The sequence below is a fragment of the Microtus oregoni genome, unplaced genomic scaffold (genome assembly GCF_018167655.1).
Source record: "Microtus oregoni isolate MIOR12 unplaced genomic scaffold, Mior012 000006F_ref0000085, whole genome shotgun sequence".
Lineage (NCBI taxonomy): Eukaryota > Metazoa > Chordata > Mammalia > Rodentia > Cricetidae > Microtus > Microtus oregoni.
In genome coordinates, this window is record NW_024543065.1 from 59,887,445 (window position 1) to 59,910,992 (window position 23,548).

General features: G+C 53.3%; 1 protein-coding gene across 2 annotated transcripts; it reads right to left on the bottom strand.

Moving 5' to 3' along the window:
- Positions 1-477: 477 nt before the first annotated feature.
- Kctd15 (potassium channel tetramerization domain containing 15) lies at positions 478-14,993 on the bottom strand. 2 transcript variants are annotated; one of them, XM_041653974.1, is made up of 7 exons: positions 14,857-14,993; positions 13,232-13,330; positions 11,619-11,717; positions 10,828-11,003; positions 6,005-6,149; positions 2,995-3,300; positions 478-1,872 (listed from the first exon to the last, which is right to left on the bottom strand). In XM_041653974.1, the coding sequence occupies exons 3-7, from the start codon at positions 11,688-11,690 to the stop codon at positions 1,714-1,716; spliced, it is 858 nt and encodes a 285-aa protein (XP_041509908.1). In that variant the 5' UTR covers positions 11,691-11,717; positions 13,232-13,330; positions 14,857-14,993; the 3' UTR covers positions 478-1,713. The 2 variants fall into 2 exon arrangements, with proteins under 2 accessions (XP_041509908.1, XP_041509909.1); XM_041653975.1 differs by having other exon boundaries at positions 13,232-13,327; positions 14,857-14,992.
- Positions 14,994-23,548: the final 8,555 nt, after the last annotated feature.

Below are 23,548 nucleotides of genomic sequence, written 5' to 3' on the forward strand. Positions count from 1 at the left end.
ACAAATTAGACGTAGCAAAAAAGCTGCAGTCCCAGGATCTGGGACTCTCAGGCTGGTCTGGAGTACACAGTGAGTTCCAAGTCAGAAAAAAAGAAGGGAGGAGGAAGAACATCAACCCAGCTCCAGCTAAAATACCATGAGAAAAATCCCAAACATTTAAGCGTGGTCTCACCCCTTAGAAACCTGCCTACCTGTTTTGCATCTGGTTGGAGGATAAGAATCAGAAAGCAGAAATCTGTGCGGCCCAGAGGGGACCCACAGAAGTCACTAAAACACCCAGATGCAGTGAACAACAGCAAGCTTGTAACCATGCGCCTCCCACTGACCACCACTCCTTACTCAATTTGAACCCAGGAAGGAAATGCCCTCCTTGCCCCCTGCAATCCTCACTGCCAAAGCCAAGTGAGTCAAATGTGGGACTTGAGCTGCGGCCTTTGCACAGGATTGGAGGCTCAGTCTTTTTACTTTACAGCGCCCTTTATGGCATGAACCAGGAACGCAACGTGTTTACACAAACACAAAACAATTGTACATCAGCATCTTTACAATATTAAAGGAGTCATATACAAGTCTACAGGCATTATACACAAGGGGGTGCCTGCCAGGGCACCCCCTCCATCAGTTCTCTGCAGTCCCTCCACGTGGGAGGAGCTAGGGAAGATGTGACAAGGCCAGGGTGTCCATCTTTTGGGCCTATCGTCTGGGAGACAGTGGGTCTGTGAGAACCTCTCAGAACCAGTCCTTGTTGGGATTTGGGGTTAAGAGCACTGGGTAAGTTTGGGTCTGTGCCTTACTGACAGGCTAGTTCAGTACATTTAGTTAAAACTCAGTGTGTGTGAGTATGGGAAAATTGGAGCTGGGGCCAACAGTGGCTTCCTGAGCAGGGGACCCAGAGATGGATGGTGACAGATGGGTCCCTGGGTAGACGGGCCCATTCCTGAGATAAGCCATGGCCCCACGCTGACTGGATGCGTGGAGACTTCTCCGGGAACCCAGACGTGAGTAGTCAGTTGGGACTGGAAGCTCCTGGGCATTAGAGGGTCAGGTGTGCACCAAGGATGGCCTGGGACACAGGTGGCAGCAGAGTGTCTCAGATAACAGTCACGGAGTCACTTAGCCCCCCACAGCCCTGCCTCTAGGGGGTCCCATGCCATCTCTGGCAGCACCATCACCTGCCACATCTGTCCCCACTGCCCCAGCTCAGCAGGCACCTGGCCCGAGTGCCAGCAGCCCATCCTTTGCTAGGCTTGCTGAACAATGGACTGAGAACTAAGCACCTGGTAAAAGCAGCGATGGTCTTGTTGGCCTTGCCACCGTGTGTGGCGACAGTTAGTTGTCTTTTAAATATTGTAGAAAAATAAGCCATCTCCAATGCGAGGAGGCCTGCCGACGTCCACCAAGCGAGGAGGAGGATACACAGCTGCTCTCGAGTGTCTGGCCCAGCAGAGGACGCTGAACCAGGCTGAGGAGCAGAAGGGCTGGCAGCTGGCAGCGTCGCTGCTGCCACAACATCTCTGGGTCACATGGACAGTCCTTCCACGCGCATGCCTCCGGCGTCCCTCGTTCTGTTGCCATGACACTTAGCACTCCCATGGATGTGCTCAGTCTTGTGCCCACTGTGAAGCACAAACAGGCAGGACTCCTCAGCACTATTTCCATGTCTCTGGGTTGTCTCAGGACTGAGGGGGTCTCAGGTGGGCCCCGGCACAGGGCCTAGTCCAGGGGTTCTTGCTTTATCCGGACGGCAGTTGGGGTAGGCTGCGGCCGCCTCTCCTCCCGGCAAAGCACATACTCACTGAACTGGGAGGAGTCCACACCACCCCCACAGGATGCAGCCACGCTGAACCCCCTCTGAAACAGCCTTTCTAGGACCTGCAGGAGAAGAAAAAGGGGTCAGGAGTGCCCAGCTTCCAGAATTTACCTGGCCTGGTGGACAGCTGGGTACCAGGCAAAGCAAGCTACCTTCTGATGGGCCTGAGGAGGGAGGGGTGCAGTCAGGCCTGGGGGCCCCTCAACTTAGCCAACCAGGGTACGCCTCTGCTATTCCACCCAGGCTATTCCAATTCTCAGGGGCGCCCATCTAGGAACTAGGAAAGCAAAAGGGGCTTTTGGGTCCCTTCCCTGTTATCCAGGGTGTGGCCTAACCCATCCCTACATACACATGGCCCTAGGCACCCCCTCTCTCAATCTCCTGCTCCAATAATGGAAAGCCCCTGCTCCCTAGCCTCAGGGCAGCCACCTGCTTCCTGGAGCTGAGTCCCAGATGGTTTGAGGCCTGAGGGCTCATCAGCTCAAAGAGTTCTAGTTGGAGGGAAGAGGGGGAGTCCTTTCGGTGGGTCTTTGTAGGCCTACATGGCCTCCTGGGTTTATGTCTCTGGGAAGGTGAGGGCTGGTCTGACATCCGTGTCCAGCAAGTAGTAGCCTCTTACTCAAGAGCCTACAGGATGTGTGTGTGGGGGGGGGCTTCGCCACAAAGGGTCCTTTCTGTCCTAACCCCAAAATAGAAGTGTCTCTGAGTCAGGAAAAAGCTTCCAGAAACAGGGAGCCGAGGCAAGAAGAGCTGAAGTTTGCATCTGGCCTGGGTTACACATAAGATCCTGTCTCAGAAAGAAGAGCTCCAGGCAGCTGCTGCCTGCCAGTGGCCTCAGGGCCGGCCTCACGGGAAGGCTCCCTGCCTTTCCTGGTGCCTGGGTTTAATTTGAATCCGAAGTCAGCCTCTGCATGTTAAATGAAGCATGTTCCGTCAAAAATACTCTGGGCCAATTTTTTTTTTTTTTTAAGAACATCCTTTTAGGGGAGAAAGAAAAGTACAGATCAATTTTTTTAAGTCCATCCCCCAGGCACCATCATTTAATTATGAGCGAGGCATAAATTATGCATTGGCACATTGTTGCCTTTTCTGCGTGGGTCTCGTCCATCCCATTCCGGGACTGCGTCCCCCTTCCCTCCCTCTCTGCATCCTGGGGCTTCTGGGGAGGCACCCAAGGCCCTCACCTGTACAGAGTTGAGTCGACAGTAGCCATTGAGGGGGAAACGAATGACGTGCGTGGGGTCCTGGTTCCAGCCAGCGTTGACAGAGTTGCACATGACATCCCCGGTCTCAGGGAAGACCTCCTCGATGAGGGCTTTCTCGCCACTGAGTGCGATGCGTTCACCCAAGTCGGGGGTGACTCGTACCACCAAGCAGTCACAGGCCCGGCTACGACGTCGCTGCTCTTGTTCTTGCTGCCAGCGTTCCAGCTCCCGAACCATGGGCTGCAGCTGGTAGTATCGCGCCTCCTCATACAGCAGGTTAAAGTCCTGTGGACAAACACACAGTGTCAGGGAAGCAGTAGGCAGTCCCATCTGGGCCGCTCATCCTATCCGCAGTGCGTCCCCTTTCCCTTTTCACAGATGTCTTAACTCCCAGGACACAATGTGGACTAGGATGGTCATTTCCATTGTAGAGATGAGCGAAGAGTCCAATAAGTGTGCCCTGGATGTAAAGAAACTAAGAGCAGGCTGGTACGCTTCTGTTGAGATTCTCTTCCTGGTCCTTCAGCTGGATGGCAAACAGAAGTGTCATAGAAAGAGCTGGAAGCTACTGGTGGCACACACCTTTAATCCCAGCACTTGGGAGGCAGAGGCGGGCGGATCTACAAGTTTGAGGCCAACCTGGTCTACAGAGTGAGTTTTAGGACAGCCAGGACCACACAGAGAAACCGTCAAGGAAGGAGGAAAAGAGGGAAGAAGAGAAGGAAAGATGGAAGGACGGAAGGAAGGAAGGACGGACAGAAGGAAGGAAGGAAGGAAGGAAGGAAGGAAGGAAAGAAGGAAGGACGGACAGAAGGAAGGACAGAAGGAAGGAAGGAAGGGCAAGTGAGCTAGGAGCTAAACCAGAGGAGTAGGAGCTGGGTGTATACTGCCTTCCTGGAAATCCACCCAGAAGACAATCACACAGGATCTAGGGCACTGCGCCCTTGCCCAGCTCCCATGCAGACCTTCATGGAAAGCATTTTAGCCTGGTCACCCATCAGCCACAAGGCTACAGATCTGATGCTGACCTTCCCTGATGCAGCTTCCCCTCTTTACAATGAGTATCAACACTGGGCCCTGAGAGACATGACGATCAAAGGACAGATCTGCCGAGTGCCTGTCCCCGCCCAAGCAGGGAGAGAATATGACAAGGTCCTCATCGAACAGCTCATTCACAAAAACTGTCCCCACAGACCCTGACACTAGCCGTGTGTCCACCAATTCTTGAGTGGCCTATGCCCACTGACTCATGCCACTCAGCAGGGCTCGGGGCATAGCAAGGGAGATCAACTCTCACGACACAGTTCATCCTGAATGCCTAGCGTGCTTCTGCTGGCCCCAAAGGCCCATCATCTGGATTCACCTCGAGCTGCGACCCTGCCTGCTTTCCATAACAGACTCCTTGGAGCCCCATCCCATGTCTGTTCTCCCAGCTCTCACCACTCCCTGGAGTTTTATATGATACCTCTATGCCAACTTTCTCCCCAAGCCCAGAACGTTCCATGCCTAGACTTTCGTTCACTGACTCAGGGCTGAAGCTATGAACTGGGCATGCCCTCCAGAACCTCCTGACCCAATAACCCACACTCACAGCCTTCACACCCTTCCCCTCAATGTCACCCTCTCCCTACTCCCAGCACGCACAGAACACAGTGACATAAGTAACTAGCCTGTCCCCACTCCCGTTCCCTGCATCTCTCACAGCAGAGCCCGAGTGAGAGTTGCAGACCGGACCCCTCTCAGCTGTGCCAACTGCTGAGCCACCCACCAAGATCCAGCTATCACCAGCAGCCTCCCCCTCCCTTCCCAGTTCACATCGCCCCAGACTGTCTCTCCAGTGCTCTCCACACCCCCAGCACGGCCCTCCCACCCGACTGCTCTGCTCTTCCCTCACCACCTAACTCAACACTTTCAAACCCACCCAGGCCAGGTTTCTTCATCATCTGGCTAGTACTCTTATTTTGTTTATTTGGTTTTGTTTCTTTGTTTTGAGACATGGTCTCACTATATAGCCCTGGCTAGCCTGGAACTCCCTCTATAGACCACGCTGGCCTCCAATTCACAAAGACTAGCCAGACTTTACCTCCTAAGTGCTGGGACTAAAGGAATATGCCATGATTCCTGCTGACTTTTTTCTTTTTCTTTCTTTTTTTTTTCTTTAAAGATAGTGTCTTATTTTGTAGGCCAGGCTAGCCTAGAACACTCAGCAATCCTCCTGCCTCAATCCTGGAAGGCCTGGGATGAAGTGCCTGTCTCGTGGGATTCGCCATACCACTGACGATTTCTGAAGCACTGGCTCCATGCAATTGAGACCTAACCTCTACTTTCTAGATTGGGAAGGGCAAAGCCTCCAGCTTCCTCCCACAGCTCTATTTTCAGACCAAATCCAGTTGCTGCCATTTTGTAACTAGGTTGGATGAAAAAGGGCCCCAGGGCAGCTGGCGCAGTGGTCGCTGCAGGAAGCCTCAAAGCAAGGAAACACAAAGACAGAAAGACATTTGCCAGCTAGAGCCAGGCCCTAGCTTCCCTCCTCCCACGATTCCCCAGGACTTCAGAGGGGCTTGGCGCTGAGGCAGGACCACAGGGAACCAGACCAGCCATCTAAGACAAGCTCATCCCAAGTGCTGGGAGTAATGTTGGTTTAAAGGGGGACCACCTAGCTCTTAGGGATTTTCCCCACTGCAAACTGACACCAAGGGACAGACACACAGACCTCCGACTCCTCTATTCCAGCGCACGGCGGTCCTTAAACACAACTAGCACCAACCTGGGGTGAGCGCCAACGCTTCACTGTTGCCACGCCCTGATAAATACGCGGAGGGGGTGAGAAAGCAGAATGAGTTTAGGAAAACTGATCTAGCCCTCGGCTTCGTCAGCTAACTTTTCGTGGTTGCCATGACAACCGCGGGTCCATTTATTAAGCCACAGCGTCCCCTGTGTAATGCCATGACACTGGCAGCGCAGGGGGTGCCGCTGGCTGCGAACTTACCTTGAAGTCATCCGGAAGCAGCAGTTTTGACGTCCGCAGGAAACTCAGGATGTAGCGGAAAATCTCCCCATCCCGGTCGATGAAATAGTGCTGCTTGAGACTGTCCAGGACAATGGGCTCTGTGCCGTTGAAGAGGCGGCTTATTCTGGGAGAGACGGGAAAGATGGGATATAGGTAGGGTGGGGCTGCATTCACCCGCCTCATCCCCCCCACTTCTTAGAGGTCATTCAGCTGGAGGCAAGAGGTCAGTCACCCTTAGAGATTTTGAAGTGTGACCTAGAGACCTTGACAATCTTGACTGCACACACGTGAGGCAGACAGACTGCCTACACACACACACACACACACACACACACACACACACACACACACGACACTAGGGCAGCCACGTCACACTCTCCAACCACAGCCACCAGCTAGAGCCATCCAAGGGACATACCCAGCTATGGCGGATGGCCCACTGACACACATTACAGGCCTGGAAAACCACGGCAAGGCACAGGCAGCCACATAAACTGTCCGGCCCAGATTAAATACACACCCATGCCAGAAAGGCGTGCCCAGAAAACGTGAGTTGAGCACCCAGCACTCTGGTTCCCAGTCACGCACCTGATAAATGTATGTCAACCAGCCCAGTCTCTGGGGACACACACTCTCTCACCCAAGACACTTGAACCAACATCAGGTAATAGCACACATTCCCTCAGCCAATAGGCACAGGATCGCAGCCTCAGGTAGTGATGCTCACCAGCTAACACAGGAAGTCACAAGTTCCCCACAGCTGCTCACTGAAGGAGCCACAGGGGAGAGCCAGGCAAGAGGGAGCGTGTGCTTGCATGTGGGCTCCAGCCAGCACACCCCCCCAAAGCATGCGACAGTGAGGACCAACCCTGGATAGGTACTCATACACACCACAGCATGTGCCAGTCTGGTGCAAGGCTGGGGTTGGAAAGGACTCTAGTGCCTAAAAAGACAATGCTAAGGCACAGGGCCCGAGGGAGGCAAGCCTCGGGGGAGCCCTGATACCTCTCCCTGTCCAATTCATGGCAGAAACACCCGGCGTTAGGGCCTCCCTAATGCACACAGTGGCAGGGTCGGGTTTGGCTAACTGCTCTGCAGATCTCAAAGGCTAAGTGAGATAATCAGGAACCCCAGAGTGGGTTGAAGGGCGCTAAGAACTTCGCATGGGAGCAGAAGGGAGGTGAGCAGTGTCCTTCAGTGGTCAGTTGACTGAGTCTGGGAGAACTGTTCCTAGGAAAGTCTTGGAGGCTGGGCAGTGGTGGCACATGCCTTTAATCTCAGCACTTGGGGCAGGGGCGGGGTGCAGGGTGGAGATGGACAAAGGCAGGTGGGTCTATGTGAGTTCAAAGCCAGCCTGGTCTACAACAGCCAGGGCTGTCAACCCCACCAAATAGCCTTGTAGAACCAGGGAATTAGGGGATAAGGACTCATTGGTCTGGCCTGTACAAGCTAGGGCCCAAGGCCCTTCACTGCCTGAACCAACCACCCTGCCCCTTCCAAGAATCCTCTCTCTGTCCTGTTCCCACATCCACCCACTCTCTGCACAGTCCAAGTCAGCCACGCCCAATCACAGCCATGTGTACCCAGAGCATGCCAGCTGCCAGAGCTGAGAGCTCAAAGCCCCCAGTGCCCTTCTCAAGTACTCCCAATCCACGCAGTCCATGTCCCATGTCATTGTGGGGACGGAACACGGCCCGGCCTGTCCCATGGGGGCAGTATAAAGGGCAAGGTTGCCTGGCAGGTGGGAGTGAGCAGGTCAGAACCTGTGGGTTAGGGGTGTGGAGGCCCGAGCCTGAAGAACCAGAGCTACCACTGACAAATATAAATCCTTAGGGCTACACAGGCTGCCAGTGACAATGTCCTCCCCAGGACACAGGGAAGGGCAGACACCCCGGGACCACTGTGTGTTTGCTCTCTCTGTCTCTCTGGAGAGGGCTCCTGACAGGGGTTCTACTGTATATGGGCCACCCTGACCGGTCAGTGAGAACTCAGGATTTCACTGCCTGGTGACCCCGCTGGAAACCCTTGTGAGTTCCATAGCTCATTTGAGACCTGGCCCTGCAAAAGTTGAACATTTTGTTGTAGGGGTATGGGGGACACCCAGAAACCCTGGACAGAGATGTAGCTAAGCCACGGTATCACATGCCAGGGCAGACAACTAAGGGTCTACACCATGCTCTGGCAAGGAAGAGGGCAGAACCACGTGCACAGGTGAGTCAGCAGATTCGACACATCAGCTTTCCTGGGAACTCTTTCCAGCCTCCCCCGGTGGAGCTGTGTAGCAAGCAAAATGCTGGCTCTGGCTGGGTTCCAAGCTGCTCTGACGTCGGAGTTGGCGGAGGCTCCCGAGCGGCCTGTAGGTCTAGAGGATTCCCAGTCCACCCACAGTCCGGGGCTGGCAGGGTTCTTGGCTGTCTACTGAGCCAGGACAAGCAGGATCTAGATCTTTCCATGGTTCGGTGTCTGTTCCGGGACTAATGACAGCAGGGTACCTCCTCTTAGGACAGAGGCCCTTCATGGCCCCAGCAAACAAGGTTTACACCGGATGTGGGGCAGGCCAGAGGGAAATTTTGGACAGTTACCACAAGGAAACCCTTAGCATTTCACAGGGTCTCATGAGCAAGCTCCCACGTGACCTCCTGAGTTCTGTTGGTGGCTTCTTATGTCTGGGGTAGGAACCATCCCTAGACTAGCCCTCTGAGGGTGGTGAATTTGCTCTGGCAGCTGGGACTTGCGCTATCTAACCACTAGCCCTGACTATACAGGGTGCCATCGCATGGCCATCATCTTCCTTCCTTTTAGCGTGCTGACCCTGACTTCCTGGAAGGTTTAGTACACCTGGCCACGTTCATGTGCCGCTCCTGTGTCAGCTGCAGCAATGCGACACCCAGTGGGTATGACACAGAGAGGCAGACCATGAGTCCACTCTCGGCCTCAGGCCATATGCTCGGGGTGAACCAGAGGAGGCACCCATCACCAGGTCCACAGGGTCTAGGTCACCCTGATCAACCAACAGCCAGAGATTGGGGTACAATGCTATGAGCTCAGAAGCAGGGTCAAGGGTGGGACACTGTTGGCATCAGGAGCGGTCTCCAAGGGCAATTTCCGCACTCTTAATTCTCCCTCTCCACCTGCCCATCAGTGACACACATCTTTTCCGGGATTGCAATAATCCACTTTAGAAAAGCAAGGGAACGTGAAGGGCTTCTTCCACACATAATAGCTCTGTGGCTCCCCATGACCCCTTGCCTCTACTGTCTCATAGGTCATACGAGCCCTTGCTCTAGGCCTCAGCTTCAGGCCCAGCAAATAGCTCTGCTGGACCAGAACCATCTGGGCAGAACAGCGATTCACCCTGAGCCCAGCTCTGGTAAAGACCACAGACTGAGAGCCCCTCTGGGCATGCTCGGGCAGTGGAGGGTCCCACATGGCCACAGCATAGGTCCAAGCCCTCAGCTCCCCAGAGAAAGAGCACAGCCCACTGCACAGCAAGTCGATAAGCAAGGGTAAGCTACACTGTGGAACAGGGAGGGAAAATGTTCTCAGTCCCCAAAAGCCACCAGGGGCAAACGTGTGAAGGGAGGGCCCTCTCCCCGCCCACCCAGCCTGGGTGCTGAGGACTGTCAGATCTCAGGAAACACTCTTCCAAGACAGTGGTGGGCGAAGATTTTTACGAATCTCACTCACAAACACCATCAGCCGATTAAGGGTTGATCTATCTCACACAACTCCGGCACGCCGCAGAAGGCAAAACTGAAATTAAATGAATAGAATCCATCTCCTAGCCTAGACAAGGCTCTGCAAGCGAGCATGCCACCACGGCGGTACACAGCCTCAATACTCCCGCCCTGCCAATGCTCCGCGTTCATGAGGACCCCGTGCCTCATTTCTGTGTGGCCACTGTCTGCAACAGACGCACAACCTACTTCCAGCATCCCCTTCTCGGGGGGCAGTCCTGTAAAGACGAGGGCTCTGCCAGATACTTCTGCACACCGAAGTCCTCTAGGCTCTGAGCCTCCACCCTGGTGATGAGCCCTCGGTGTCTAGGGGATTAATTAATTTCTCTTCTTATTTTAAATGTATAAAAGAGAGGTGATGTCTGACAGGCCTGCCCTCCTGCTGGCTAACGCTGCTTGCTGTTCTGCCATGCCAGGAGCAAGCTGCATGCAGTGTCACCTGTAGGAGGTGTTCAGAGACATAGCCCACCCCCAGTAGTCTTGCCACCAGCTGCCAGGCCAAGGTGTGTCCTTGGGAAGTAGATCCAGAAGCAAGCTGGCTTGGCAGCACTCAGCACCATGCTAAGGGTCCCTCCTGGGACAAGTCTGAAAGTTCCCTGTCAGGGTCCTGGTCATAGATAGTCCCATACATTACAAGGCATCAAACTCATGCTCAGCCACTGTCAAAAATGTCCCCAGCTGTCCTCTAATTGCTGGCTCGCTCTACACCCTCCACCTCCAAAGGAAAGCTCGTTCTTAGCATTTTGGGTCAAACGGTGGCCACCTAAACAAAGGAGGGGACAACGGCAGCTGGCAGTCCATGCCTTTTCCCAAGGGTAAGGATAGGAAACAGCATTGACCATGTCCACCACACCTGACTCCCGAGTGTCACTCTGTGAGAGTCCCCAGCCAGCTGCTGGTCAGGCTCACAGGGGACTGGATCTCTTAAGGTCAGGAACTCCGTGCCATACCACAATGGCTACTAGTGCCGGGTCAAAAGCCCCAGTCTGAAGTGGTCTTCGACAAGCAAGCCATCTCTCGCACCCTCAGGGAGCCCTCGCCTGACACCGGGAGCAGAGCGCTTACCTGGAGTCGGGGTACTTGGTGAGCGTGGCCAGGCTGCTGGTGTACATGTGACCGCCCACATCGATGTGCACAGGTGCGTTGGCTTTGGTGAGCTGAGCTGGCAGGGGGATCCCCTGGGCAGCCAGGGGAGACACAGGCGACCGGGTGAGTGACAGCCGGGACATATTTCCTCCCTCCTAGAGACAGAAATAAATTGAAAAACAAGGGTTCCTAAATCTCCCTTTATTTCGAATGTGATCACAGATTTAATCAGATCATTTCTGCTTTGTGCCTGATCACATATTCAGCTGACAAATTACGGCCACCACTGTAATTAAGTGTATTTGCATCATTTTCTTCAAAGTACTGGGGGTGGGGAGAAGGATGCTTATTAGCAATAAGAAATCAAGAAAAAAAATTTTTTTTCAAGGTGTCAGCCTCCAGGGGCATAAAACAAACTGCAAAATTCTAATTAAAGGTCGCGGGCTTATGTGTTAGATGTGAAACATCCCCTGACAAACGAATCACCAATTTGTGAATTGGGATTCAGGGGTTTTTTGCAAGTTTGTCTCAGTAACGAGACACCTCTAAATTAGTGACTTCCTCAGCACCTAAGGCGCCGGAGCTTTATACATGTAGTAAATTTCACATCAAATTAAGAGCATTTTTGTTTAAAAAAATGTACATAATCATATAGTCAGTCGATATCTATCTCCTAAGTGCTGGGTCCCGAAAGACCTGCAGCTCGTAAGCAGGTTCCTCAAAAGAGCAGAGGGGCCAAGGGGCCGACCCAGCCCACCCTGCAAGCTCACCGCGGTGGTGCTGCCGCTGCTGCCGTGTGCGTTAAGCGAGGACCCGCTCGGCCGCTCCTTGCGGTGAGGCATCTAGGCTTCCATCCCTGCCCAGAGTATCTGTGGGAAGCAGTGACAGGGGGCTCATTCCTCAGTAGCCATGGGCACTCATCTTCCCCGGGGTCAATGATTTTTACAAAGATGCTGTCTGGGATACCATACACACCAGGAAGCCCTCCCAGATTCCACCCAACACCCCAAAGCACACCTCCAGGCCATAGCATCCACCGCACCCCCCCCTCACACACACACACACACACACACACACACACACACACACACACACGTTTTCTAAGCAGCTCCATGTCTGCTAATTCGGCTAATGACAGCCTAAAACATATGCTCGCCATTATTGCCCTGCAATGTTTCAGAACAAATCTGATTTCTTTGGTATTTTGAGTTAGAGCCGTGTTACCAAGCGTGTCTCCTCTTGCATCAGTGGAGAGAACCTTGGGGAAGTGCAGCTCCCCTCAACTGACTGGGGATCTCAAGACCTCTCACAACCCAGTTAAGAGACAGTTTGTATAGGACACCTCTCTCCTAAGAAGCCTGGGCACAGAGATGAAGAAGTGTCACTGGGGAAGGCACCAATCACCCAGACTCCCAAAGCAGACAAAACCTGTCTTTGTTTGCCTACTCTGCACCTCCCTGCTTCTCCACAGACCCCTAAAATGGTGCTGCCGGAGCCTAATGTATTCCAGACCCCCTCAGGATCATAGGCCCTTGAGGCACTGAGAGCTGGCCAGACAGCAATCAGCAAATGGGCTTTCTCCCCTCCTCCCCAGAGCAACTCAGGGACTTTCCTATGTGCCACAGACACCTGAAATAAAATTGTGCCTCAGAGCTCCAGAAAGCTCCCCTGGGGGGGGGGGGACACTTTTACTGAACTCAAAAGGGTGGGCTTCTGGCTACCACTTCTACTGGCTTGGGACTGTCTCAAAGGGAGATAGAAGGGACACGGACACACACACACACACACACACACACACACACACACACGGTGGTGGTGGGGATTCCACATAACCTGGACTTCTCTGACATACGTGTAATCCTTATGGGTCAACTACACAATATCCTGGTGCCCACATGAAGCTTTTTCCTACTAAACTCTCTCCTCTAGATCTACGCCTTAAAATTCAGCATTCAATCATAAAATGCAATCCCTCAAATACAAGAAAGGTTCCTCCCCTATGATGTTATGTACCCCCCCCCCCCGGGCTCTGGAAAGTTCTTTGAGCTGAACTGTTTGGGGTGAAGGGATGGTGTTTTACCCCCATGGGGGGGGAGGTTGTCCAGTTCCCTGTTTTGGACATTCCAGGTCATTCAAGGAAGTTTTGAGAAACCAAAACAGAGCGGATGGATTACCCAGCCCTGGGAGGGGGTGGGGATGAGGGAGTCGGAAGATAAGATCTACCAAGGGTCAGCAGAGCTAGAAAGAATTCCTTCCCAAATTCTACCAAAGCACCATGCCCCCCCTCCAGGGCCCAACTCAGAAGTGACAAGTAGCATCGCATCAAGCACCCATCTCCCAAGCTGGCCGAGTGTGTTTCTCACAGCACAAACCAGAAACTCACCATTGGAAGCCCCAGGCCTTACGCCTTGACCTGAATCTCCACTGCTCCCTCCAACAAACGCATCTGTGGTGGACCACAACCCTTCTCCCGAGACCACTGCTAAGATCACAAGCATAAAAGTGCATTTGATAAGAGACACAAGTTCACTGCACCAAACACCACAGCCCAGAAGCGGCTGAGGCTTGGCCAAGCCGCCTGTTGCAGGGACCTCAGCGGGTTTGCAAACTGGCCCAGCACTGACCCGCTTCTCCAAGCTGTGGTGGGAGACCCAGGTCCTGCGCCCACCCGCAGCCGAGCCCCGCCCGCCTGAGCAGAGGGAAGTGAGCAGAATGCCACGCTCATTTACACACAAAATGATTTTGTGTCCCATTGTGCTCGCAGTTGTTCAGCTCTCTGGGGGTGATTAAACTGGCTGAGCTGCGGCAGCTTGAGACCATTTCACTAAATCGCTTCTTCGTGAAGTCGCTTCTTTGCTAAGCTGTTATTTTAACCATAAAAGGTAAACAGAAGGCGCCTCTGAGTTCCCTTCAGCTCTACGCCCTGGGCTCCTGCCCGGAGCGACAGTGCCAGGGGCCTGCAGGACTGTCCAGGGGGTGGACTGGGAGGGACGCGGCGGGCCACCTGGTGCGCTACAGCCCAGCCATAGAGCCCGCCAGCCCGTGTGAACTTCGGGGCTCCAGGAGCCGGCTGGGCCGAACCTCCGGCCCCGCGGGGCGGGGTGGCCAAGGTACCCTAAGGGCCCAGCGAGGAAGGGGTGGGAGTGCGGTGGGGGCGGAGACAAAGTTAAATCAAGAGGCAGACACTTCAAGACCACAGATGGGAAGCTCGCCTAATTAAGGACGTAAAAGCGCTTTTGTTCTCAAAGTTTATTGTTGCCGGGATTTAAAAAAATTAATTGAAACTAATGCTGTTATTCACTCGTGCAGTTAAATTCCTTCATGCACATTTGAGATACGGAGTGAAAACTTCAAGGTTTTATCTTTCTGCAGTCGGAGGTTTCTTGAGGGAGGGCAGAGAGGCGCTAAGGTGGCGCGGAGTGGGATAACGAGGGTGTCCGCATCCAGGTCAAGGGGTGCGTGTGGGCAGCGGAGATATGGAGACCGAGGTCCGGTCTTGGGACCACCACCAGTGCGTCTAGCATGTGACTCGTGGGGGTGGGCGTCAGAGGACGCACATCTGTCCCGTTAGAGACTTTTCCCCCTTTTCTCTGATTTGGGCGCCAACCCGGTTTTGGGGTGCGCTCCGAAACCCCAGCTGCAAGGAACCGGTTTCATAAAGTCACCGGCTAGGCAGGGCACTCGAGCCGGTACTGGAACCAGAGTGCCGAGGACCTGGACGCATACACCGCGCGGCAGGAAGATCAGAGCCGGGCCGAGCGGGGAGGGTCCACCCGCGGCCAGGACCAGCCCACGTGGGCACCCCCCGCCCCGTGCGCGCCAGGCCTTTGTGCTGGGCGCCCCCACGCCGCCAGCCCCAGAGCTCAGCAAAGGGACAAAGCAGCCCCCCCCCCCCCCAACTCCTAGCCCAGGTCCCGGCCCCGGGCCGAGTGACTTTCTCGGCATTGCCGCCACTTTGGGAAGCAGGGGTGTGCGGCGCTGAGCGGTGGCCGCCCGCGCTGAGCTTACCTCGGAGCTGGAGCGGCGGATCGGGCTCCGGCGCAGCCCCCGCCCCCTGCAGCCGCCGGTGTCGGGCGCCCGGCGCAGCCTCGTCGCCTAGTGCTCGATGCGCGCGGGTCGCTCCGGTCTCGTCCTGGAGTTACTTTCTCTCTCGCCCCCAACCCTCCCCCCACCCACCCCTCCCGCCCCGGCCCCCGCTCCGCGCGGCCCCTCGCGGCGCGCCGCGCCGGGGCCTCCCCTCCCCGCCCTCCCCTCGCCTCCTCCCTCCTCGCCGCGGCCGCCGCCGCCGCCTCCTCTTCGCGCCGCTCTTCGGCTGCTCTCCCGCCGCTCCCACCTCCTCTCCTCCCTCTCTCCAACGGCCTCCTCCCCCGATGGCTGGGGGAAAAGAAAAAAAAGAAAAAACAGCCCCCCAAACCCAGCCGGCAGCCTGTGCGCCTCGCTGCGGCCCAGCCCGGATTGCAAAGGGCAGCGATCCGGTTCCAAATTACCCCGGCGCGGCGAGCGCGAGCGGGCGCGCGCGGGCGACTCCTGGCTCGGGGCTCAGCTGCGCCTCGGGGCAGAGGATTAGAGTCGCAATTAGCTCCGCGCGCCCGCGCCTGCCGCGCTCGGCGACAAAAATGCACCGTTCCCCCCACCACCACCACTTCCTTTCCACCTCACGATCCCCACCCTTGGTTCCTGGAGCCCGGTGCCTGGGTGCCGGGGGGCTCGGCCAGGACCCTTCCGGGAGCACTGCGCCCGGGCCCCGCGCCCTCTGCGCCCCAGCCCCCCGCCGTCCGGCCACGCGGCGCCCGGGCCTCCTCCGGGCTCGGGGAGGGGGCGGGGGAGAGGCTGATTTTAATCATTGTCATTTCATCTGATGTAATATTTCCCCGGGCGCTTTCAGCTGGGCATAAATTTTCGACTCCCAAATAAGTAACACAGGGCACGTTTCTCACATTTCTCGACTCCTCGGTTACAAAGAGGAGAGAAGCAGCCGCCGCCGCGGCGCCCCAGGGCTGAGGGCGGGACTTGGTGTGGGGAGGGGAGAGAAGCTGCCAGGCGGCTTACCTCCCTCTCTCCCCCCCCTCTTTCCCGGGGTCTCGGCCCCGGCTGCCCCTCTTCTGGGGAGCAGCGCCGCCCGTGACGTCTGCGGACACGCGGTGACTACCACGGGGGAGGGACGTGGGGGGCACCCAGCCGATCGCCCGGGGCCACTCGCGCCATTTCCTGAACGAACGCGGCGCGCTGGAGACGGCGGCTGCCAAAAGTCCCTACAGCGCGATGCCTGCGCCCAGGACGCCCCTAGCTGCTCCCCGCTACCCCTTCCTCCTTCCCTTGCGCCCCGCCCTTCCCTCCTTTCTCGACCCTTTCCCGGCTCCTAAGAAACGGGTCGTGGCCGGTGCGCTTTGCCCATACTGCGCCCCCGCCTGGTTCCCGGGACACCAGGGCCACAGCCAGGCTTTCGGCTAGAAAGGCGGGTGCGCTCCGAGTGGGAGCGGCGCCCCGGTCCCCTTCCCTGCCACCGACCGGGCCTGGGCGCCCTCTACCGGCCAAACTCCTGAGGGTGCTCTCGGGGCCAGAGCCGCGCACTTGTAGAAAGATGATGGGGAGCATGGGGGGAATCTCCCCTGATTCAGGGGACCTCTAGTGCCAACAAAGCATCCCAGCCGCGCGTCTGTAACTTCACGCGGGAATAAGAAACTTTCCTCCTGAGGGATTTATTTATTTATTTATTTATTATCTCAAACTCCTGGAGAAGGGGGAAATTTTCTCATTAAAGTTACATCCCTGCAGTTAGTTCAATTACTTGATATATGCAGAAGATGTTGTAAATTTATAGATTTAAATAGCTTACAAAGATGCCGCAGGCCCCATCAGTTAATTTCCTTAATTTATGGATTTTAAGCGGCTCCAAGAACAGAAAGGGGCCCGGGAAGTAGGTCAAGGGATTTGAGCTGTGGGGGCCATGGGTGCCCACGTTTGCTTCCCACGTTCCGGAACCCCCTGGGCTTCTAGCTTCCCAACGTGGCTTAAACGGTGCTCCTCTTCTGGCTAGCGTCAGGTCAGATCCCCAGCTGGATAGTCAACTCAGTTCTGTGGCTGGCTTCCCCAGTCTGGACAGTCTACCTTAGTGGAACCTAGAAACAGTCGAGTCCCTTAGTATTGAAGTAGCTGACCCTCAGAACAAAGGGAAAACAGCTTTGCAAGGACTGAATTCCTCCCTGACTGACAATGGTGCCCTCAGCTTCAGGAGTACAACTTTCCCAACTTGAAAAGGGGAGGGCGAGGGAAGTATGCTAGATTCACTTGAGGACCAGGGACCCTCTGAAAACTACTTGTCATGGCCCTAGTGGCCCCCAGCACCCCTCACGTCTCCTCACCTGAGTGACTGTTGGTGAGTCTTTGTTTTGTGTTCAGTGCGGGTGAATACATACATACAAATTCAAACTTGAAAGATTGGCCTGAACCTCAGCGGTTTTAGGAAGCCACATGGCAGTGTGATCGGGACTGGTATTCATGATTTAATGTTTCTTTTCCCTCTAGATGAAGTTCCTGAGATTCACAAGGCACATGTCAAGGACGGGTGTATAAATGGATTTTTATTTATTCACAACTCCACGACTAATTGCTTCCCTTTGCCTCAAGGCCACGAGATTGGTTTTAATATGGCACTTCAAAAGTGTTCACAGAACTCCAGAGATAGCAAGTGTCATTGTTTCGGAGACAAATCTCACCGCGGTACTGCTGACCCTGAAAAATAGCAGGTTTCTCTTTACTTTAAATCCCCACAGGTCTTTTTTTTTTTTTTTAGTTTCACTTGATACCAACTATATTAAAAATGCACAATTTAATCAGAGCAAGGGCTGACCATTTTGAAGGACCCTTATTTCCTCGATGCAACCGATCTTGGTGTCCGTGTTCTCCAGTCCTTTTATTGAAATGCTGAACTCTGGGTGTGTGTCATTCAGAAGCAGTAACTTAGGTCTTAGTTTTTTCCTGGGTGTTTTGAAGTTCCTGGGTGACGCGGCTGGAGGAGAGACGACTCTGCAGCGTGTCCATAGGCCGTCCGCGTAGAGGACAGGAGTTCAGCTCTCAGCGCCCACATGGCAGCTTACAACTGCTTGTGACTCCAGCTCCAGGGGATCCCGTACCCTTCTTCTGGCACCTGCCCTCACCTGCACTTTACATACATAATTTAAAATCAAATAAACAAATTTAATTTAGTTGCTAGCTAAATGTCAACCTCCTCTTACACCGAGAGATGCCGGCATAGCCATGACAGCTGTTTAGCGATCTGTGGTGTTTAGTCCAGTAGGGATACATTTGCAAACTGAACATGTATAATTAGGACTGGAAACACACTGGACCATCTTATGGTCTCTATATTTCATTACTACAGTCCGAGAGATGAAGCTGGATGAATCCAGACAGAACTTGTGTCGTTTAGATTTGACTAGCGCCGAAGTCTTTATAGTCTGCAAAGCAAGCCAGATCTGGGCTCCCTTCAGATTGCCCCATTTAACTTTCCGCAGGAAGCACAGGCCAGGGCAGTCCTGTTAGCAGTGCTGCTAGTGAAGGGTGGTGCTGCAGGCCTGGAATCCTAGCCCTGGGGGGTGGGGGACTGAGAGAAGTGGAGCCTGAGCTCCAGGCCAGACCGAGACCCTTGGAGAACAACAGCCCTCAACAGGCCCTTAATTAGAGAGAGGAAATGAACCTTAAATTAGGTGCCTTAGCCTACTTCAACATTCTTAGGACTGGACCAACAGGCGGAGCGAGGGTCCTTCATCTTGGGGGAAGGAGGAATATGTGTGCAGGGGACCTAGGTAGAGATGTCCAGATGTCTTTTTTCCCAACTGGAGGCTTCCTGGGGTCAAAGCCAGACCTACCTACATCTGTGTCCACCTCAAGACTAAGAGAGGGCGCCTCTTCATGCTAGGATGAAGCCAGGCTGGCCCAGAGCTTACAGATTGAGCTTCACTTGGCCCTGCCTCCACCACCTTATAGACCCCCGCCCCCTGAAGTTTTTAAACTTTTTTTTTCCAGACAGGGTTTTTCTCTGCAGCCCTGGTTGTCCTGGAACTCACTATATAGACCAGGGCTGCCCTTAAACTTAGAGATCCACCTGTCTCTGCTTCCTGAGTGCTGGGATTAAAAGTGTGTGCCACTACCACCTGGCTTGAATTTTCCTTAGATGATTCTAGAGAACTTGGAGACCAACATGAGCAATGAAAATGGAGACTGAGATAATGATCTGCTAGCCCATGTCTATAACCCTAGCACTGGGGAAGTAGAGGCAGAAGGAACAAAAAGTTAAGGCTAACCTGGGCTACAGAGTGTCACCCTGTCTCCAGTATGCTAAGGTGTAATGACCCAATGTTCATAATTTCAGCACTTCAGAGGGAGAGGTAGGATGATCAAGGCCAGCCTTGGCTACATCGTGGATTTAAGGCTAGCCTGGGCTACATGAGACCTGATCTCAAAAACAACAAAGCAAAATATCAATATAAAAAAAGCTTACACCTACTTAGATACCCTTAGACAAAAGGGAAATTATCCCAATGAATCCCACAGCCTTCCCCACCACACCCGACTGCCCCAAACTGGGTTTCATGCCAACAAATTTTGAACAATCAGACTTACCTCCTGCCTTGGAGTCCCTTCCTTGGGAGTGAAATGAATATTGGGCAAAATTGGGCTCTGCCTCGGGAAATGGGTTTTGCTCTCAGGCTTAGAACACATAAGAGTTTGCGAGGTGTTTCCTAGGACTCTTGCCAACACCGAGCACAGTGGCACATGCCTGAACTACCAGGACTCTGAGAGGTCAAAGCCAGCTTAGGCTGCATAAGTATTTAAAACTCTAGGGCTGGAGGGAAGGCTCGGGAGTTTGACTCCTAGTACCCAAGGAAATCGATACCTTCTTCTGGACTCTTTGAGCCACTGGCACTCAAATGTATGTTCTGGTCCCACATACACATATACACATAATTTAAAAATACTAAAAGTAAGTCAGGGGCTGGAGAGATGACTCAGCAGTTAAGAGCATTGGCTACTCTTCCAGAGGACCCAGGTTCAAGTCCCAGCACCCCCATGGCAGTTCACAACTGTCTGTAACTCCAGTTCCATGGGATCCACTCTCACACAGATATGCGTGCAGGCAAACAAATGCGCAGGAAACAAAAACTTAAAGTAAGTTGGATGTGTGTCTATACCTATAATTTGAAAATCTTTGTGTGTGTGTGTGTGGTGGGGTGGTGGACAGGGTCTCTTAATGTAGCTCTGACAGGCCTGGAACTCCCTTAGTAGACCAAGCTACAGAGATTCACCTGCCTCTGCCTCCTGTGTGCTGGGGTTAAGGGCATGAGCCACCACACCCAGCATAATATTTAATCTTAAAGAAGTTCCTCGAGTCCAAGACAGAGATGGTTTGATCTGCCTTTCACCTACACCCTCAGGAGACAACGCTCCGAGGTGGGGGTGGACAAGCAGAATGTGGCTACTTCCAGGCAACCAAACCAGGCCACTGGCCCCAGGCTCTCCACCTGGGTTCCTCTCAAGGCTCATTCCATTCTAGGGAGCTGCTTCAGCGGACCCTTGAGTAGCTCCCAGCAATCCCTCCAGGCATGGGGGATGGGGCTGCTCTCTGTTAACTGGGAAAATAGGCTAGTGGATTTCCACTTATACTCAGGACTGGAAACCCAGGTGCCAGCTCCGGAGTCAAGCACATTCTGTCCAGCAAAGAGTGTGCGTGTGCGTGTGCGTGTGTGTGTTTGTGTGTGTGTGTGTGTGTAGTGAGGCTCTTTCTGGGGTCCTCCTGTTAGGAGAACATAGGCCCAACACTTGGATCTTGTTGCTAAGTGACTTTGTATGGCTTCAGGTGACTATCTGGTCTCATAAGACAAAGGGCTCCATAGACGCTTTTGCAAGAGTCCCAGGGAATTTTTTTCCCAGAAATAATTATAGTCCATGAGGAAAGTGACCTTTGGTCTCTCAGTCCAGTCCTGGGGCTCTTTTTCCAGGACAAAAGCCTCCCAGGATGGTCCTCTGTCCCTTCTCAGGCAATCCCTTCTCCTTGGGGTTGTTTTGGAGCCTGCATGGGGACTGCGTGTCTACCTGAGTAGCCTTGGGCATGCCATCTCCTGTCTGCCTTCAGTTGTGATGTGGGAGCGGAGAAAGACTTTAGCTGATGGGAATGCTGAGAAAATGAAAGGTAAGGACAGATGGCAAAGAACTTGGCCAGGCCCAGGTTAAATGCTTAGAGTGTGTGGTTCTTAAAGTGGGTGGTGTGCTGGGATGTGTGGCTCGTGGTGGAGCGCTTACCCAGCATGGGCAAAGCTCAAAAGAGGTGATGACGACGACGTGGTTGCAAAGGTGGCTGCAACCCTTTCCAAACGACCTTTGTACCCTCACCCCTCCTGACCACCCGTAGGAGACACAGTGGATCATGGGAAGGCTGGGCGGCTATCTCTAGAGCAGCCCCTGGATTCTAGAGTTGGGGCTTAAAGCCCCCATAACTGTGTAATTAAGAGAAATGTATACACCTTGGGGGTAGGGGGTGAGGCTGTCAAATTTGCCTGAGGATTAAAGATAAAATACAGGACTTCAGAAAAATGTCCTATTTGCTTTGAGGCAAGATTAAGAAGTGTCCCGGGGTTTTCTGTCCTCAGGGCCCAGGAGACAAAGGGCAGCCTAGCCCAGGGAGCAATCCCTAAGGCGTGAGGGTCTTCTGGGAAGTTCTCCTTCAAACCCGGAAATACTTTCTGTCTTTAAAAATATTGGAAGGGGTGAGGGCGGGTAGCAGGAGGGTTTGACCACTACGTGGTGGGCACAGGTGCTGAAGTTTCACTGGGAATTCCATTGTACAGGTCTTAGATTTAACAAAATTGGTTGGTTTTTTTTTTTGTGTGTGTGTGTTTTGTTTTATGTTGTTTTGTTTTTCCAGACAGGGTTTCTCCGTGTAGCCCTGGCTATCCTGGAACTCTCTCTGAAGATTAAGCTGGCCTCAAATTCACTGAGATCTACTACCTACCTCTGCCTTCTAAGTTCTGGAATTAAAGGTGTGCACCACTACCACCAGCTTAGCAAAAGCCTTTTTTATAGATTATTATTATAAACAAATACAATAAACCTCAACAAAATGCACAGAAAGGAAACACGGCCTGGTTCCTCTTCCTACAGGGATGGTGCCAACACGTCAGTTTGTCTACCCAACCGCTTCCTATTCACATACACACCACGTGCTCCTGGACACGCTATCGCTCAGACTCACATAGATACACACACATGAATACATGTGCTCAAAGGCGCAGAGAATTAAGACTCTAGGCACAGTGCCACGGACAGACACGGATATAAACAGCAGTGAACACAGAATGGCATATGTGACTCCAGCTGTCCATGTACGTATAGACACCCAGGTGTTCCCACGTGGCACAAACGTTTGTGAGCGTGTACCATGCACACACAGAGAGACACACACTTATGATTTTCAAATATGGAATTGAAGGCAGGAGGCATGGCTCAGTGGCAGAACGAACTAGCACTTGTGAGGCTTGTGAGGCGCTGGGTTGGAAGCCCAGCCTGCAAAAAAAAAAAAAAAAAAAAAAAAATCAGATAAGGGATTAACCTATTTGTCTACCCGCAGACTACTTTTCCGCCCCACTGCGTATTGTTTTCTCGTCGTTCCTTGCAGTGTTGAGCATGCAACTCAGCGCCCTTGGATCTGCTCCTGAGCTAGACCCCCGTGTCCCCCATCTTGTATGTTTCAAACTATAGAAAATGATGTCACAGATAGGCAGACAGCCCCCACTGAAATGTAACCGATAGTCGACAAAACAAAGGAAATAATACAATCAGTTAAAGCCCATCCCTTCTGCGCAATTTAAGTTGGATTCCTCTGCGGGTAGCAAGATTCAGGAGCAAGGGCTAGCTGCTTGTTTTAGATTTTATCGAAATGGTGTGGAAATGTGCCTCCTCTGGCATCGTGTGTGTGTGTGTGTGTGTGTGTGTGTGTGTGTGTGTGAGAGAGAGAGAGAGAGAGAGAGAGAGAGAGAGAGAGAGCTTTGCTCACATAGTTGGTCATGGCAGGCCCCTCCCTTGTCCTTTCCGTGATCCACAGGGATTCTGTAGCTTCTGCCTTGAGCCCCCTCCCTCAAATGGTGCCTTCGCCTCCCAGCAGGTTCTCTCTCTCTCTCTCTCTCTCTCTCTCTCTCTCTCTCTCTCTCCCCTTCTTCTTTACCTGTAGGGCATTCAAGCCTCAGGCAGAAAACCTGGAAGGTCACCCAAGGAAGTATAAACAGAAAAGGCGTCTGGACACACCTCACCGCGTTATTGCTGGCTACATTTTCCTAAGCCTTTGTTTTTACATTTAAGGTTCTCATCCTTTTTAGAATTAACTTTTGCCTATGGTTTGAGGCCTTGAGCTAAAAAAAAAAAAAAAAAAAAGGAATTTTCAAAACAGCTAGCCAGTCTTGTAGACAGACTAACTGATAAAAGATGTTACACACACACACACACACACACACACACACACACACACACACACGAGGTGTTTGCCTGAACTGGGGGAATGGAAACTCTTTGGGTTTTGCTTTATTACGGAAGGAGCTGGAGTGTTCGGATACGTTGTAAAAAATTAAAACATCGATTCCTTTAGTAATTAGAACTAATTACAAATGAATCCCCCACACCCTGGCAATCTCATTTTCTTCTTTGTAGGGAA

Excerpts from the sequence above, each read along its gene's own strand:
- Kctd15 (XM_041653974.1), bottom strand. The coding sequence starts at position 11,690 with ATGCCTCACCGCAAGGAGCGGCCGAGCGGGTCCTCGCTTAACGCACAC. Across the intron at positions 6,150-10,827 it reads ACCAAGTACCCCGACTCCAG|AATAAGCCGCCTCTTCAACG; the intron begins GTAAGCGCTCTG and ends CGTCTCTCCCAG. Across the intron at positions 1,873-2,994 it reads GTCGACTCAACTCTGTACAG|GTCCTAGAAAGGCTGTTTCA; the intron begins GTGAGGGCCTTG and ends CTTCTCCTGCAG.